The following is a 19,214-nucleotide window of genomic DNA, read 5'->3' on the forward strand; positions in this document are numbered from 1 at the left end:
TAAGGCAGGTTTTTTTGTTGTTGCACGTATTGGGCAGTAGAGAAAAGAAGGATTTTTCTCTCTGCGGTTATTGTGTGGCTGTGTGTTCCATTCACATCAATGTGGAACGTTTGGTCAGCTTACGCTTGCACAGGCCGGGAACGGGGCTTCACAGGGCATCGGTAGAGATTGCCCGGCGACATAAATTGATTGGGCATTATTCATAAATTTTTCGTCAGTACCGTGTGCGTGGCAACCTGCGACCCTTTTTTTGCTGAGCATCTCGAGCACCACGCGAGTCTGGGTACGGGGGTTGGGATGGGTTATGAAAGGCGGAAATTTGGAAGGCATAAACATAACATTTGATTAAATTAAGACATTATTTATGCTAATCGATGGTAATTTTTTTATTGATTCAATCATCATCGGTGCCCCTGGAGGTAGAAGATATGATGATGATTTCGCTCGAAGCTTCCCGTGTTGTCGGAGATTATGAGATAAACATGAAGAGCTGCACACGTTTTTTGCTGTATTTTAATCTGTTTTGTCTTCGTTGTCACGCTTGTCGTCTTAGTGGAGCAGTCGAGTGAGCGGAGGCTGTGGAGTCCAAACTTGTTTGTAGCTGTTGCTTTGTGAGACTAAAGATTTTATGGCTTTTGTTTTTGGAAAACCTACATAATAGTTCCAAAAATCAACCGGAATCGGGGCGTCCAACAATTACTTAAGGCAACCACAAAACGGCACCCACTAACGGCCCATATTAAAGTGACCTCATACACTCATACAACGTTATTATGGTCATGTTCGTGGTCGGTTATCTTTGCTGGCATGCAGGTACATGCAGAATGGCACGCAGTAAAGCGCGAAAAAAAAGGTTCATGCACACGATGACACAGATGCTTGCAAAACGGTGTACAACCACAGGAATAGAGACCCAGACCCAACCAGAAGCCGTTTTTGATGAGGTGTTGGGGTTTTTCTCGCACTGTCCGGCGTTATGTCCGACAGCCATACGAACATTTTAGCTGTCCCTGGTTCATTCCTCGTCTACGATGTGTGTAGTTGTAGGTTTTTTCCCCGATACCAAGCACCTAGGTTTTATAACTTGTCTTTACCACCTTCGACACAGAGTGATAAGCTTTTTTGTAACGAGACAAAAGGCTGGTCGTGGTTTCTGACTCTGTTCCACATTGTTCCTATAAAGCCCTGGGGCTGACTATCACCAAAAAGTCGGATAAATGGAGAGGTAGTGAAGGATGAAAATAATAAAAAAACGCTAGCCAAGAATCACAGATTGTACATAATGTCCAGCTGCAGTTGGAGGAGTTTGGTCCTATGCTTCCATTGTACCTACTGTGTTATGGAGCTGGTCTCGACGAATGTGGCGCGAAATTTGGAATGGGAGAAACTTTTCCAAGCAGAAAAAATATTCCAGCCAGCTAGTGATTGCAAAATAATATGACAAGACCAGTGGCATGGAGGCTAGTGAGACGAGGTTTTTGGTTGAGTCGGTGACCATTTTTGTAATTTTATATCCTAACATGAATTGGTCCAGCAGTTGGCAACGCTTGGCTGGACGTAATTATGCGTCTGACTCAGTTTAGTTTTAGTCAGTTAAGGCTTCGTGAGTGACTTCTCTCATTGAGATGCGATCACTCATCTTATGAATCCTGGTCGATCAAAGTAATCGACATTGAGCGTCTTCAATAGTTTTGGGTCCTCCCGATATCTGATGCCATCAGTAAAATCCTGAATCGTCGATAAGTTTTAGCTTGAGTTGATTCCGAAAACAGTTATCAACAACACTCTTTGTAGTAATGAAGCTGTCTTTTCGAAAAATTGAACACTTACCGCTGGATTTGCATAGAACGGAGCCTGATCGGCACCGATGGCGGGAAAGTAGGCGGCCATCGTTTCCGGCGAGTACGGTGCACTGTACATCGAGAGCGGAACACCGCCGGGACCGGCGATGCCGGCGCTCGCTAACCGCTGGTAGCTGATGAGATCATACTGACACGAGCACACCGTCTGTCCGGAGATGGGATCGGTGAAGATGGGTCGCCCCGTATCGCAGCAGCGTCCACCGGAGCCACCGCCACCTCCGCCCGTCGCACCGCCCGGCCCGGACGTCGGTGGACCGGAGGTGGCCGAGCAGGGTGACGCACTCCGGGCACTGGGGGGTACTGTTGTGACGGCCATCGCGACTGGCGCTGTCGGTGGTGATGATGGCGCAGACGGAACTGTCGGTGTAGTGCTCTGTGCGGGCGAAAGAGAAGACATGGATGAGTGAGATTTGACGACATTACTGCCCTTGGCATCGTTCGAAACATACAATTTTAACTAAAAAATTCGACTAACGATCGTCAAGAAGCGCAGACAACAGAGCTGCGAAACAAATTATTGCACGCTTGAAATTGTTGCGCCTTTCCCCGTTTTCGGACACAGGCCGGGTACAAACAAGGGAATTGTAGCGCTTCCGTAAGGAACGTGATGATTGCAGGTGAGTCACTTGTTACGGTGTTTTTATGTGTGAGATGCTAGTCAAGCAGTAAAAAGGGGAGTCCGAGAGCACCGACGTGCACACCGAATGCCCACTTACATGCAGCGACAAGAACACGCACCTGAAGGAACGCAATAATAACATGATTAAGCCGCAAGCGATCGGTGCCGGCCGGGCTGATATTGGCAACTGTCAACCGCATGTCAAATGTCAAAATCAATCGTGACGGACATAATCACTCGCACTCTTGGAGTAGGTGCAGGAGTTGGCGGTGGGGGATAGCGCGGGGATTGTGCGTATTATCAGTACCGCTCGGTGTGTCGAGCCCGGGGAAGGATAAAAAACGAACTACCGGTTCCCCTGGCGGAGTAGTCCACAAAAGACTCGGGGCTCACACTCTTGGCAACCGTTTCTAACGCGCTGCCCGGGGTAGCAATGATTGCGGAACGAGCGGTGCAACGAGCGCTGGACAAATACAGCTCCCCATAAAGCTCCCTATCAATATTGACTCTATAAATCACGTACGCATATAAAGTGAACCAATTTAATGTAATTACAAATACCGCGTCCTCACGATCGATAACCAGGTCCACCAGGTCCACCCAAGCAGATGGAGGGAGCGTGTGTGTGTTGGTGTGTGGAACGATTGGTTTGAGTATGTGCAAACACAGGCTCAATAACTTGCCTGCTGATGTGATCGCCTCGAACAAGCGACCCGGGCTGGACTTCTTATCAGGGAGACTTGAACACCGGAACGCGCACGCTACCACTGACGCTGATGAGCCCGAGGGCAGGAGCGAACCTTTCTTTCCACCGGTTAAATTGAACAACGTTCTGTCTGTTGCGCAGTCATTGATAACAGCACTCGAGCAAGGGGTCCATGACAAACCCGGCGAGCTCGTCGCGCTGGATGTACGACAACATGCGACGGTCACTACAAACTCAACCCAAGCGCATGTGTGTCTAGCGCGGTCGTGCTTGCATTGACCTGCAAGCTAGGGGATCGGAGCGCAGTTTTGCGAAATTCGACCCCATTTACTTCACCATGAGACCTGGACTTCCCGGGGGAGAGTTTGTGGATATATTCGTTTTTAAACTATAATTTATCCAACCAATTTATCCAAAGCACCAACCAAACTACACATGAGCGTGAGACCTTTCTGCATGAGCGCTAAATGACCATAACTGTTTTGATTGTTTGACCATTCAATTGGCGCCTTCATACGAGAGCTTTGTTGTTGAGGGCGAAATATGATTGCTATTGTTAGCATTCAAAACATAATTAAAATTTTACTATCATCGCCTTCCTGGCTCCTGCTTTTTCCCCCCCGAGTACCGACTTTTGTTATTACAACAAAGTCCGAGGCTTCCATGCTTGTGGCAAAATGGGGTTTGTCATCACGCGTAATGTGCGTGCATGTGTGTCCCTTGGATGATGGCCCCGGTTGATTATGTTGCCTGGTCTGGTTGTGGTTTTGTTTGGTGAAAAAAAAAAACACACACATCGATGCATGTAATAACCTCGCAAACGCTCTCCCAAACAACGTGTCACAAGCCCAACAAGCGCAACAGTTCCACCGTGGCGAGTGGACCGATGTCCTCAAATTAGGCTCGTGATTACTGGCTGGCTGTCTGAGAATGCTGGAGTGGAGTGGTGAGAAGCATATCAGAGATGCAGTGTTGCTGGGTAAAGCTGGGGTAAAAGCACTTACAAATCTGATATGCGCTCAGGTACGTGTGCAAATGGTCGCACGCGGGTGTTGTTGAGGATGGTACATGCCGCCGAGCGATATTTGCACTGTGTTCGCGATGTGTGCGGCTATGCGCGTCCAGAATGGCGTTTTGCTGCTTTCCGGCATCGGGCAAGGGAGATAAATATTTGCCTAACCATCGTCGTGTTGCAACAAAAATGCACCACCGAGCGTCGCTGTTTGGAGTACAGTTCGTGGTTTAAAATATAAATACAGGACGTCCAGAACTAGAGTCTTTGGACGGGAATCGATGCATTTTGGATGGAACTTATTTAACTCGGTATGAAGATACACTAGCTTTGAAAGCTTTCGATTCGTAGCATTGGAATTCTATGTGAAGTATCATTTGTTGGACGATAGCTCCTATCTATTTGATCTCAGCGACAGCTCAAAAACAGAAAACAGTGAAGTGTGGTACAAAGCAAGCCGTTAAACCCAAAGTTGACAAGCCTTGAAAATGGAGCCCGCTCACGACTTGTGCCGAGGTGTTGTCTCATTGTCGAGCAATTCAAACCGACTCCGACCCGGGCCCCGTTCCGGAAGCTCTTCAAGTGTACAAGCGTCTAAACATCAAAAACTAAACTACCGCAATGGACGCGTCGCCTGGTTCGTCCTCAAGCGTTCCTTATCGAACCGGCGATCTATCATTCGGGGCCCATTCCAATGAACAAGCTCGTTTTCACCTATTTGACACTTATCTAGGCACCTTCAGGAAAGCTACTAACCGTTTCCAGCCGATACTCCGCAATCAAATATCGTTACACACATATTTGGTCACTTGGACCGTCGGCGGCGGTCCTCACGCTTCAAAACCCGGGTGCTGAGTACTGGCGGGAGAAGGGAACTGGCCCAAAGGAAGTAGCTTGTTCGTGTACGGTGTTTTCCGTGCGAGAGCGTGTGCGACTTGTGTTTCGGACAAAGTACGTCGTGTTTTGTCGTGTCGTTGTCCGATGTCAGGCCTTGTCCGGGCAATGAGTTGACTGATTGATAAGCAGAAAATTGATTGAATTTCCTCCGTGTCCGAGAGCGTGTCCGGAGAGGGCATTCGGCGACGGTGTGCGATAGGACACTGATCAAACATGGTGTCTTCTTCGTCGCAAGTTTTAAAAACATTCACACATCGTTGTACACATCTGTTGATATCGCCCTACCCCCGGTACATTGACTACACATTTTAAACTCACAGCCACGCACATTCCACGAGAAAGTTTAATTGAAATTTACAGCGCCCGCATTGGAGAACTAGAACTAATAAATTGAACATAAAATCCAATTACAAACGAGCATCGAAATTAATCCAATTCCTTTCAAAACTGTAAACGGCACGGAGCGGTGGCACTCACCACTCGCCAGCCGGTCGAGCGAAAGCTCAGCTACACCTTCGCCAAGAAACTAACCTCAACTTTTGTCGTCCACTTTTGGAAACGATGACAGCTTAAAGCGCTGGAATTCGTCCCGGACGAGGCAAGAACGTGGGAGCAGGAATTGTGGCGTCTAGTGTTTCACAAAAGGAATCGCCGCCACAGTTGAACAGTGATTTTCGTCCCGCGTCCCGGGAAAATAGACCGGGCAACGTTTATAGTGGCCGGATCGAAAGGTTCCAGCGCTTCTAGTGAACCTCCGCGGCCTACTCGTGGTTGTGTTTTATTAATATTTTATTTTGTCATTTGTCCGCATCTCCTTCACGTGGCCGTGCACTGTACAGCGCAAGGGTTTTCGGTTTTCGGTTACTCAACGCGGCAAGGTCAACTGGCGGGCAAGGACGCACGAACGGAACGGAATCGACAAATGGCCATTTTCAATAAAATTCTTGTTTCTCAGCGCTTATTTATTCAAAACGAAATGCTCTTCGGTCCTCGCCCGCCTTCTCTCGTCCCGTGACACTAAGGTGATGGCATGGACAAGTGATCGGTAACATCACGGCTTGTTCGAAGCAGGAAGAGGAGAAGGAGCAAGAGCAGAAGCAGGCAGACAACAAGCCGTGGAGATCAAAAACCTTTTTGCCGGCGCTCGGCACTCGGTGGCCGGTGGAGTTGTTGGGATGAAAATTGACACTAAAATAACGACAACGATGACGACAGGCTGCTCGGGGCGTGATGATGATGGTGCTGCTGGGACGGCATCCCCTTGGCCGGAGCAGGAGCTCGGTGGCTGGACAGCATCCTAAGCAATCTTGAAATCTTGATACGTCCTGGAATGGTGGAAGTGAAGACTGGGAGTGGAAACAGGGAAAAACACGCGGACAGAAACCCGACGATCGTGTAGAACGTATCAAAAGCGATCTGAGCGCGTCGGCGAACGAGTTCCAGCGGTGGCAATGGACGGTGTCGACATGTTCTCAAGGGAATCACACAGCAGAGCATAACACAATAGGATCGTTTAAGGTGAAAATGAAGCGGACAGTAACTGCAGTCTTCAACAAACATTTGGAATAAATAGAAGAATATTTCTTGAAGAATAGGATGACTTTGACGTCTCTCTACTCGGTAAAATAGTTAATATTTGATCGAAAATTTAAACTAATGTATCATGGCTTAACTCTCTTCGCTTTTCGACAACAACTCTTGAAAATCTTGAAACAAATCATTCTGATCTTCACATAAAGTCCAAAGTTCCTGTCAGTGCGCCATAATGTCCCTGGTCACAAGACAACAACCGTAGCATAAAATTTGTTTGTTTTTCGGTGTCGGTTCACCTTCGTGCTTCGCCTGAGGACACGCTAAAGTGCTTTTAAATAGTTCTATTGATTAAACAAGGCGCCATCCCCATCCCGAACCAATCGCCTCAGGCATCCAGGACAGGCAGGATCAGCTCAGCGCTTATGCTATTCGCCAGATGGCGCCACTTATTTCCATTTTACTGCCATTCCGTGTGGTGCCGTGCGGCATTATTCATCGCGCAGCATTTAGAATTGTTGGGTTTGCTGTGGCCCAGGGACCGGTGACAAGGAAGAAGCAGAAACCGAGGGCGTGCGTTGAGTACGGCGAGGACGCCGACCATTGCCATAATCGAATATGTGTGATTTTTACGACCGATTCCGAATGCAGGAACGTCCCGTCACTGCTGCCACAACGTGCCGTTTGCGCGTAAACTCGATGATGATGACGATGATTTGGAACCATGGGACCCCACAACCATCTGGGTAAATATTTTTATTTGCACAACATTTTCAGGCCAGATTTTCAACCGTATCGGCTTTCGCGGTGAAGCGTCCACCGATTCGTCCCCGCTGTGCACTGTTTGTCGACCCTCGTGTCGAGGTTCGTGCGGAATTGAAACACCATAATGCGCGGTCGTGTGTGTGTGTGTGTGCACAAGTGAATGTATGTTCATGTAAACTCCACACTTGTAAACCAATGCGACAAGCAAACGATCGTTTAGAAGCTTTACCTTGGCGCAGCTCGTCTATGAGGTCTGTCAAAATATTCTGGAGCACGAGTAACCGTGCCCAAGGTGTCGTAAAAGGACAAGGTGATACGATGTAACGTTTTCCCCCAACGGGAGGAAAACGCATTTTCACGCCTCAGCCTAATGCCACCGTTGCACGCCAACGCGCCTAATGCCGCCGTGTACTACAAGAAGTTGTCGAGGATCGGAGCATGAAATAGAGTTTTATTGTGCCTCGGTTTGGAGTCTAGGAGGTTGTTGTTGTGATCGCAAACGAGGTGTGGTGTTCAAGTTTACGCGTTGCTAACAAACACCCAGCCGTATAGTTTTATTTGTTTTCGCTTAATATGGAAGGTGTTTCGGGCGTAAGGAAGTTCATCGGCAATGAATCATTCTGCAATGTGGCTCGCTTCTGGTAGCCGATTGATCGACGAAAATCCGCAGATAATTAGAAGAAAAAGAAAAACAAAAACACCAGAACGACACTGAACACAAACACGGATGCACCCTCGGATTTGTGATCCGTGTCCTTGTGTATATTGTGTGTCAGCTTTAATGGCGCTGCCATTTAGGTGGCTTCTTTCCGCCAGCGGCAGTGCTGGCAGTCGGGGTCTCTCTAGGCCTCCCTAGCCCCGGCTACAGCTACATCGAAGCTTAGAGCGAAGAATGGGCCTTAAAAAGGCAATCGGCTTTTTAAGCCTTTCGGAACCGTTGTGCGCTTGGGCGTGCACCGTCTCCGCTGGTCTGTACGGCTGTGCCGGTCCAAGGTTTTAAAAACCGACGCACGATTTTTCCCAACGTTTTCATGACGTTCGCACTTTCGTGTCATCGGGGGGGAAGGTTTTAATGTTCACCCGTGCCCATGTGTTCCCGTTCTGCGCATTTGCTCATGTGTGTGTGTGTGTGTTGTTGAAAATTTTGTCGGAACCGTGAAATAATATTTTAATCGGATTACGCTTTACATTTTATGTTTACTACTAGTTTTTGCTTTCCCCCTCGTGGGCGCTCCCTACCCTCGCTCTCTCTCTCTCTCTGGTCAACCCGGCTTTCCAGGTCCGGAAGAAAAACCGGAGCAAACAACACACCGAAACCCGTTCACTGCCCTGGCTGCTTCACTCGAAAAACCTTTCCCGGGCCTTTTGTTTGGCGATTTGCGTTTGTCTCAGCGTGTGTGTGACTTTTGTAATCGGTAGAACGCATCATTTAGGGAAAAAAAAGAAGTCGGGCGGGATATAGAGAGAGAGAGAGAGAGCCAACCATCCACCAGCCTCCATGTTGAGCTGCGAGTGAGAAATCGTGCCTAATTGCACATATTTCAGCGCTTAGCCTGCTCGCGCCCGACTTTCGAGCAAGCCGGGCAGGATGTGAATCGGCCTGGAAACGGTGTGCAGCATAATGGTTAGGGCGAATGGAACAAAAAAAAAAAGGTGAGAAAACTCGGTTTCCAATACCAGCTAGCACCAAAAGCACCAAACAAAAACGACCGTTTAAGACCACGCCCAGCCATGGGGTCGTGGAACAATTATGTCTAAAGTCCACTGTGAATAAACAAAGGCACCTAATGCGCGAAGAACGAATGTATTCATTTAGGAGCAAACACGTTCATAAAGATGGGAGTCGGAGGTCTTGTGTGCTTGCACCATTGAAAACTGTATCTAGCTGCCACACATTTAACGCACTCCGAACGGTAGTGATCTTCGCGTAACGACCATGATCACAGCCAGGTTTGCCAGGTTTTTCGGGGAGGGGAGCGAACGAGATACATAGCCATAGGGGTGAGCATAGATGAGCTTAAGCACAATTTTTGATACATGTGTAACTACACGAAACTAGACGTTCACGCTTGGTCGCGTCACCGTCGAAGAAGCGGCCAACGACGAAACGCGATGGCTCGGCACAACACCGTGCTTAGCAAATAATCGTTTCGCTTTATGTATGGATTTATCTCTTTCTTCCCATTCGGCAGCATAATGGGCAGCCTTCTCGTTTCGTGTGTTAGCCCTCACAGCGAACGTGTGTAACGTATATAGGGGTACCAGCCATGTATAGTCAGGCGTCAGGCTTCTTGCGTTTGCGATCGCAACCAGGGTGAGCGCTATTTGAGAAGGAACAAGACAGAGAGCGAGAGAGCAAACGGTACGAAAACTAGCCCAAAAGGGCAGTCATTAATTGTAATGATCGATTTATTTCCCTCTCTCCTCGGTTCGCTGCGTTAGCTGGCTTCGACCACTGGGAGATGAACGCAAGGGCCGAGCAAAACGCTCGCCAACGGTTCTCACCAAACGGGTCGGCCATTTATTAATTTGCCCTCCCTCCAGTTAAAAACAGAATCCGGAACCCAGTCATGCATAACTGATGTCTGGAGCTCGTCTGTGCAGTGAAGCTGAAGTAATTTGACATCGTAGCAGGGCGAACGCGCGCCCAGCCCTCGGCTATGGCTCGATCGGCCGCTGTTGGGCGGGTGGAAGCAAGATCGCAAGATGGCCGCAGTTCGGGCGATGACGATGGTGATGATGGTATTAAATATCAGTTGCGAGTGCGTCCGCTACAAGCTCAGCGATTAAGTGATCGAGTTCTCGATCAAGATGCCAATCGAGTGCGGCATTGCGGGAAGACGAGCGGATCGCGCGATCCTGCCGTTCTGCTGCAACGACGATTGTAATGACTCAATTGCAGGGCCTGATTCAATCATGCAGCTAATGCGTGCTTGTTGGTGAGGTTTCTATTACTTTGTAAGCGATTTCATGTAAATAAGTGTTCTTGTGTAACTGTCACTTCCAGGCCGAAATTTGTACAAGATCCTCAATATCGCAGGATCGGAACGGTCAGAACATCAGAATCAGGCTGACAGCTGGCCCGAAGAGACCGTTCTTGAGTGAGGGCAATAAAAACACTGCTCAAAACTGTCAAACGCTTCTCATCCCCGCTGTCCGGAGAATGTGCGGAGTGGCCATATGGTACGATGTGTTTCTAATGCCGTCGGCAAAAATTTGTTGCAAACTGAAGCACCTTTGTCGATCTCCGGACTAATTGAAATGTTTGTGCAAGCGGTCACAATTCTATGTCTCTCTTCACGTGGCGTTTTTCCGGTCTCTGCTTTGTGCAGATTTCGGTTGGAACAAAAATCAAATCCTACGGATTTACTCCAAGTCAACGTCGGGTCTGATCCGTTTGCTAATCCTCGCAGAAAAGCTGCTGCTGCCTGTTGTTGTAGTAGCTGTCGATGCCATTCTTTGGCCCACTGGCAAGGTGACAAACGTATTCATCGTTCACGCAGGGAAAAGTCAACCCGTAACGTGCAGCAAACAAATTGACCGTAACTGGGACACACACTACAAATGTGCGAACCTTCAAGGACCTCACTGAAGGACCCTTTTGAAGCGGGTGATCGGGCTCGGAACAGGGCTTTCGGGTGTGTGAAAGCATATCACAAAAGGCAAACGAAACTTCCTCCACCAGAACCACCGAGCTGGCGACCAATTTCAGGCACGCCAAACAAACCAATTATCACACCGAACACGCTGAACCGACAGCTTATTGCGCGCTAAATTAATTTTTAGATATACCTTTCAAAATCAACCGACCCGTGTTGTTGTTGTTGTTGTTCCGCCGGATACCGGCCCCGATATGTTGGTTGGCTAGCGGGGAGGTACGAGGGAAACGAAGAGACGGGTGGTGAAAACTACACCCAACAACACCACCAACAACAGGCACGAACATCGAACGGGAAGTCGATTTGGTCATGTATTTGGAGGTGAAAAACGAACCGTTGGTCGGCATGGCTGGTAGTTGGAAAATGTGCGACCAATCGGGCCCCTTACAATTGGGCGTGCGCGCGTGTGGAAAAGTGGATATGTAGAAAAGTTGATCCGGTCGAATAAAAAAAAAAACTACTGAAAGAAAAACACGTTGGGAAGAAAAAAAGCGTTCATCCACCCGGTGCCAAACACAAACCCAGCAAACTGCCAGCCTGAACGTGAAAGTGAGAACCGAACAACGATTCGAACAAGATTCGAACAAACAGCCGAAACGTTGTTCGACAACGGTGTACGTTTGTTTCGTTTGTTTGTTTGCTTTGCTTTGTTTGATTGTTAGAGTTGCTTTCTTTTCGCGCGAAACGCGAGCTTTTACCGTTGTGCTGTGTCGGGTTTCGCCGTGCTCGTTGCGGTCCCCTGTCAAGGCGTTTGGGGCAAATTTGAAAATGATTTTCCCTTCGCACATGCCCAACCGGCCAACCGGCAGCGTTTCAAAATCAGGTTAGCAGCCAAAAACAAAACAGTGTTCGAGGAGGAAACATGAATCCTATTGCGGCTCAAATAAATGATCGGTAAAGTGAAAAAAGTGGTGGGGAAAAGAAGTATTTGCCACAGGAGGGAGCAGTCGAAATTTGACAAACGAACGATTCAATCGAGCGGTTTGCATGTGAACACACTGTTTTGGCTGGCACATCAATATACCGTCATATCATGAAATAAAATTGGATGGATTTTTTATTCGGTTACTCTGTGTCCTAGCGATTCGTCTAGCTGTCTACTGTCTTTTGTATCATGTTTTTCGGTATTGACAAAATACTACATTGATATCACTTGATTGGAATTGGAATTGGTTCCAAGAGTTTTACATCCGAGGGAAGTAATTGAACTATGTTGGACTCATTCAGTTCAGTGGATGTATACGCCTCAAGTTTAACAAAATCTTCTTCAATCTCGACAAACATAAAAATATCTACTAGGAGAAAGATTTCCGTCGTCCAACATTGTACATTGGTCAACGGTGTAAGACCATTTGAAAGCTGTGGAAAATGTAGAGCAAACCCGAGGATTTAGAGCCTGTTGCCTTTGTCGCTGTGAATCTTTGATCCAGGAGTTAGAGCTTTCGTCTAAACGATGAAGAATACCCGGGTCAAGTTGAACGTTATTGTACAAAAGTCACGGTATATATCTGAGACATTCTCTTAGAATTCCCCACTGACCACACCGGTAAAAAATGTCTTCACAATGGTGGCGCATCATCTAGCGAATAGAACCCTGCTAGACGTCAACAGTGAATAATAGAATTTTATAGACTCATTTCTGTTGAAAGACCTGAAGATATTAATTAGTAGACAGCCAACCAACTTTTCATAAATACTAAAATAATGCTTTCATAAAGCTGAGCATTGGTGGAATAAACTCCTCAAAGTCCTCAACAGCAACCAATAGAATATGCTTCTGTTAGAGGTGCTTAACCAAGTAGTTTGTAATCCAATCAGAATAACAACTCATACCCAAGCTAAAAAAGCTGACTTATTTCCGAAGGGTCACCAAGAAAGATATTGTCATAATTTTGAGGACTAATGCTTGTACGAAGGCTTCGATTATAAATCAATAAACTCAAAGTTATTCCATTCCTTAGATAAGTTGTTGTTGTAGTTTAGGAAGAAACGCGCAATGCATTACTCCGGCCGACCTGCAGCCAAGGGAAGTAAAAATTCGATGTTTCCATTAATCGAACGATCGGCATTACGAGGTACAGTGCATTTTGTGCACTGCAATTCTGATGTTAATGCTGACTGACAGCTTATTAAGGCAGACGGCACACACTTCCCCGCCCGACCCGACCGTCCAACCGTCCAGGGAATGCAGGGAACAACAAAATCAGTGCAAAAGAATAGTTCGGCCCTGTTTCCCCGCACAACGGGAACGGCGGGCTCTTTTCGCTACATGACAGCTGACTGACTGCGTTTGCATGCATATCCATGCATGTGTGTCTGATGAAGGATGCACGTCCAGTAAATGGGAGCAACAACAACAACAGTAACAACAGCAAAAAAGAGTTCGTAACCTCATGCTGATTCCCGAAGCCTCGTCGCTTGGAGGACAATGTTATTACAAACCGACTGACAGGCTTTTTCCAGGCTTCCATACACCTTCGCCCCGTCACCTGTCCCACCTGCAAACCCTCCTCGTTCGCTTCTACTCCAATGGGCTAGTTCCGGGCGGTACTTCACCATGCCACCGCTAGGGGGGAAATGACACGGTTGGTACATGTGTTATGTATGAGTTTTTATTGAATTATAATGTTATTTCGCGTAATGAGATTTCAGTTCGGGTTTTTGCTTGTTTTGCACTCGCCTTTGCTATGGTTGATTTTACACGTTCGAGCACGTGTTGGGCGCAGGTAATGTACGGCACGCGGATGCTCATCATCAGTGTCGGTGGCAACAGTACAGCAACGGGTCCCACATAATTCGACATAGCCTGTGTCCACGGTGTACGGCTGGACTCATTTGTACGACAAACGGATTTGGTGTTTTCCTCCTCGTCCGTCCGCCGGTGCTCTTATTCAATCATCAAAAGCATTGAAGTGAGTTCACTTTTGCATAATACATCTCCATCAAGCGTCACTATCATTTCACCAGCCAACCAGTGAACCTATCGGCGTGAAAACTACCAAACAGTGGAGTAGATTTTCGCTGCCAAACACCTTCAAACACTAGTCAAAAGCTCGTCGTCATCCGGTGTCAAGAAACAGACCAAAAGTTTTTCGGTTCTGTTACCATAACTACACACCCGGACCCCAGAGAAGCTAAACATGAGTGGAACAACCGATCCCAAACCCGGGCACCAGCACCATAGAATCTTGGACCCGAGGGAGGCAAAACAACGACAGCAAAAACTGTATAGATTTAATGTTATTTTCATGTTTTAATGCTTATCAGATCTGTGTTTAAAAATGGCGGAACTGATGGGCTGACTGACGCGGCCGCGACCGCGTCATGTGTCGGTGCTTGCTCTTTTTCGCCCGTACGCGCGTGTGCTGTTAGAAAGGTCTGTAATGGTCTTTTGTCATATCTTTCTGGGTGTTGCTTTGTTTCGCTGCTGGTTTTCATCCCAGTTCGCTTTTCCACCGGCTTCCAGGGAGTTGTTTGCGTGTTTTGCGTGCTCCGGTCCGGTTCCCTTCACACGTTCCCCAGCCGCGTAAAGGGTCCACACTCCGCTATCCGTGGAACATCACATCAACGCCATAATTACCTACTCGCGTAAAGGTGCTTCGGGTTGTGTTTTTTCCCGTCCTCCCTGGTTCTGTTATGTTTTTCGATGGATTATTAGCGTGCGAGTTTGGCAAGGGAACACATTTTTCCCCAAGACACTGCGCGAGTCATGGAGTTCGCCCGGTTGCCACACCTTAAGGGACGCGCGAGGAGTTCTTGCTTTGAATAAAATTAATTATCTTGACGGTAGTGTTTGACGTTTTTATTTTCACCAGCCGACCGAACAATGCCGACAATGCCATTCGGAGTTCCGGCCGTGTCCAGAGACTTGGACTTGGACTCTGTGTGCGATCCGGTGGTACCTCAGCAATATCCGTTTTTGTTTCCCAAACTTTTTAAAACAAGGCCATATTTGTTCTATCGCACACAACCGACATGTTCCGGTTAGTTCCCCTCGATTCTAGGTTGGGAAAATAGAAAGATGGCCATTTTCAATCCCCTCCCTTTACCGGGCTATCCACGATTTCCCTACCGAACCCTACGAATGTTTGGAGAGGATTCTTAGGGACCTCAGGAAATCGAGGCACCCTAGCACCGGTTGAAAAAGGTGTGTTCTGCGGACTGAACACGCTTGTTGGCCATGTTGTTCACGGTAGTACCCCATCGGGCAGGGTTTTGCTTTTTTTTTCTGCTTCCACTCGTTCGTTCGTTAATAAATCGTTAAATACACTCTTTACAGCCGTTTATCCAAGGGAGCGCACATTCCAAAATCCGTGGACCTGGGGTGGCAAACAACAGCTTTCCACAGCCGCATTATATTGTGCCAGTTTACGACCTCTTCCTATCTACCGACTGGCAACAGCGCAACAAAACGAATATCGGTTCGGCCATCTTGCGCACACAGTGAGTTCCGGGATTTTCACGCAGTTTTTTCGTTTTATTTGTGCTAACCGAGGTACTGTTGTCAAGCGCACTAACCGGACAATAGATTCCACACTAATTCTGCTACACACCGAAAACTGTGCATTTATTGCGCTCTGGTCTAATCAATAGTTCACGCGGGCGGGATCCAACCTCATGGCGTTACAACCGGGTCCGTGGTGCCGTAAGCGATGTGTGACTACGGTGCGTAATCCGGCAGCTGTCGATTTTTCTATTCACTGTCACTCGGAGAACCCCCTGGCTGAAGCAATTAAACTATTGAACAAAGGAAATAAAGCATTTTTTGCAATGCAGACGAAAACCAGCCTGGATGGATCATATTAAAAATGAAACCATGTTTTTCTGTACTGCTAATAAACAATGACAGAGTTTTGTGCTTGTCGTGTCGGTGCCTTCAATCCTTTGCTGCAGCTCCGAAAGGGCTTAGAAGCGTTTTGTAGTCAGCGTTTGGTTAGTGGGTATTGAATTTCACAGAAGACTTACTTTCGAGGTCGTAGACATTCGTCCATCCCCAGCTCCGGGGTTGTACGTAAGCCACCCCAACCTCACCCGGTTGGTCTTCAGATCCCCTCGCTTCCATCCCGCTCCACGTCCATCAATGGCAACCGCTAACGGTTCTCGGTGCAGGAAAAAAAAACGACTGCTCGTGGGGAGCATTCGTGCAGACTTCAATTACATCGATTTGCTCTGACTAAGTGAGGAAACAAACAACCTAGTACAAGCTAGGCATCAACTTGGTAGCAGTTCCAATGCGCTCACGTGCGCTCAGATCTCGGCTGGTCGGCTCCGGTGCACCATGGTGTATTTATTACACATCGTCATGATCATGCACCAAAACAGTGGCCCTAGGTGTGTGTGTGTGTGGTGGCTTGCGGATTAGTTTGCAATTGTAAAACAATACGCCAGTGGTGATGTTTGTGCCGGGACGGGCCCGGGGAGAAACTGAACGCCAGCCAGCGGCTTACAACATGACATGACTTCAATTCGTGGTGAAGGAACGAAAGCAGCAGCAGAAAAATGGCGAGCGAGCGAGCAACACACACACACACACACGAAAAAAGGGTAACAGACAGCTTCATGATATCTGAAACATGATGTCGGTGTGTGGGATTGCGTAGCCCGGGCCCATCATCATCACGAGCTGCGGTGCAAGCTGGTAGGCGAAATAAAAGCCTATTAATTAATTAAAGTTTTAACATTCAGTGTCATGTCTCGTGCGCATTAACTGCTCGTTTACCAGTTGACGAGTATGACGCAAAACAAGTAATGTAAGCCCGGTGGACACAAAAACGCAAAAACAAGACGCACGTAACAAAGCACGGCTGTACCGAACAAATGATCCTCTCGTGTTTGATGCTTGTGGAAGGGATGCAAGTAGTCTCAGTGCTGGTTTCCGTACATCGGGCAACACCTTGTATCGGATTTCTAATAATTTAGACTGCGCCCCCCCCCCCCCCCCCCCCCCTACCGATACTAAGAAATCACTCAATTTCTATGCAACTCATCTTCAGCCCAACAAGCAACAGCAAGCCTTCCGAGGTAACCGGGCGTGGTAGAAATAGATTCCCATTATCCAGTCCCCAACCCAAACGGCCAGCATTCTCGGTGAGCGCAGTTAGTTGAGGGCAGCAAAAAAAAAACTTGATTTATGTATTACACGATCATAAATTAACAGCAAATAAGGCTACCGCCGTTTTATAGACACTCTAGCGCTCGCCGTAACGAGCGTGGCGCAAGCAAAAGGCGCTGTTCATTGAGAAGCAACAACAAAGCAACACGCCCGTGTGCGATTTAACAAATCCTGTATAAAGCAGGCAGCGAACACACGCATCCCGAATGAGGCAACGAAACGATCGATAAAATTAATACCAACATCGGGTTTAACATTCGCCACCGGTCGATAAACGGTAAACGTTATGGTCTCGTGGCTAGTTAACCCGGGGAGAAGTTGCTCATCATCACCCCTAGGCCGATCTTCATCGCCATGCTGATCATCATCATCATCACCATAATCAAATCGATGCCTTGGCCTTCCGTTGCCGGGTGTGGTTCAAGCGGTTCAGGTGAAGTAAGCCATTACACGCCCGCACCCGCAAAGCCCTTGCGTGACGACCGTGACGCTGGTCCGATCGATGGTCGGCCCACGGAAAGCGGGCGATCTTTTTCGTTGCTTGTCGGATGCGATCGGATCGGATCGATCGGGTGATAAAACTGAAAGGAAAACAACGGCACGGCGGCATCACAACAAATGTGGATGTCTGTCGCATTTGTTTGGTTGGATCTTGTCCTGTGGACCCGTCGAGCCATAAAATATGACCATTAGCGGTATTAATCTTCCGCCTGGACCTCACCGAGCGGGCACGAGGGTTTTTGATGAAAATCTAATACCTCAGCTCACCTACCTGGAGCGGAGATGGGTCGGAGATGTGATCCATGTGTAGTACAACATGGAAAATTGGAAGATGCTGTCGAGATGCTTATTTGAATAACAACAAACGGGCCAATGGATTGGAGATTGGAAAATTTATGTCTCAGACTTCAAAGCTGTTGTAGACGCATTGGGACGCCTCGTCCAAGACTTCAAGAAACCAAATGAAACCGGTCTTTCCTACCCGGACTGTTGGCAAACGATAATAATCCGCTGATCGGTGGTAGGCTTTGCGGGCGATCGGTCGATTTTCCCAATTTGCATGTGTAGTAAAACCCTGGTGAAAGAGTCACCCGATTTGGAAGTGATCATATCGAAATTGCTGCTCATTTTCTAAACACAAGCATCGTAAAACAACAGATAACGACAGGCCGCGCACAATGCGTACCATTCGGTGGGCACGAACGTGATACGGTCTCGATATTTGGCCATAAGCCGTATTTAACTACTTAATCTGACTTGGTTTTTCGTGTTGTCCAGCCGAACCATCCGCAGGTCGCAGTTTAAATCGGACCGATTATTAATCTGACCGATTGGTTGTTTGAGCACACAATGTTACGAAATTCATGGAAAGAAATAGAGAGATTATGGGGGGATTTCTTACTGCAGAGTTGTTTCCTGTTAGTTGTGGTGATAATGGTGTTGAAGAAATAAAAATCAAGACAGCTTGTCTTAAATTCTATGCCATCCGCTTTCAATTCTGTATACCAAAGAGAGAAGAGTGAAAAATCTCTTCAAGAATAGCTCTTAACTATACACATACGACAGTCAGCCTGGCCTGGGGAAGTGTGAGGATCTTCTTCATTCTCGTTCACAAACGAGGCGACAATCCTAACATTAGGGGCGAAACCCCAAACCGAGGACCACCCCGAAACGGCACCCAACCCATCGCCGACCGTTCTCACGTACGACTGGAAAGCTTGCAACGTCCCTCGAGAGTCATTTCTACCGACTGTCACCTTCACTAGCTCGGTCGTTCTCGAAAACACTAGGGGTGCCACTCGGTCATTCGGTTTGGCAAATAAAGAAAAGATCGCAACGCTGATTTCCGATGCCGTTCCTCAGACTGTTGGAGACCCTTTTACCGACGGTGTGTATAGCTTTGCTGCCCTTAATCACATTAAACGCCTCGAGTGATGGGTGCTAATAAACACATTAAACCGTAACGCAAGGAAAACAGATTTTCCATAAATAAACAATAAAAACGTAGCGAAAAACGGCTAAACACATGCCGATGATTGGTGATGACGCCAC

At 47.7% G+C, this 19,214-nt stretch overlaps 1 protein-coding gene across 1 annotated transcript in view; it reads right to left on the reverse strand.

The window, feature by feature from the left end:
• LOC118509682 (homeobox protein araucan) overlaps window positions 1–19,214 on the reverse strand; it is a 61,420-nt gene that overhangs the window by 22,032 nt on the left and 20,174 nt on the right. The window contains exon 2 of the mRNA XM_036050725.1: window positions 1,831–2,235. Within this exon, the coding sequence (XP_035906618.1) occupies window positions 1,831–2,235 (405 nt within the window). The remainder of the gene's footprint in view (window positions 1–1,830; window positions 2,236–19,214) is intronic.

The sequence above is a fragment of the Anopheles stephensi genome, chromosome 3 (genome assembly GCF_013141755.1).
Source record: "Anopheles stephensi strain Indian chromosome 3, UCI_ANSTEP_V1.0, whole genome shotgun sequence".
Taxonomy (NCBI): domain Eukaryota; kingdom Metazoa; phylum Arthropoda; class Insecta; order Diptera; family Culicidae; genus Anopheles; species Anopheles stephensi.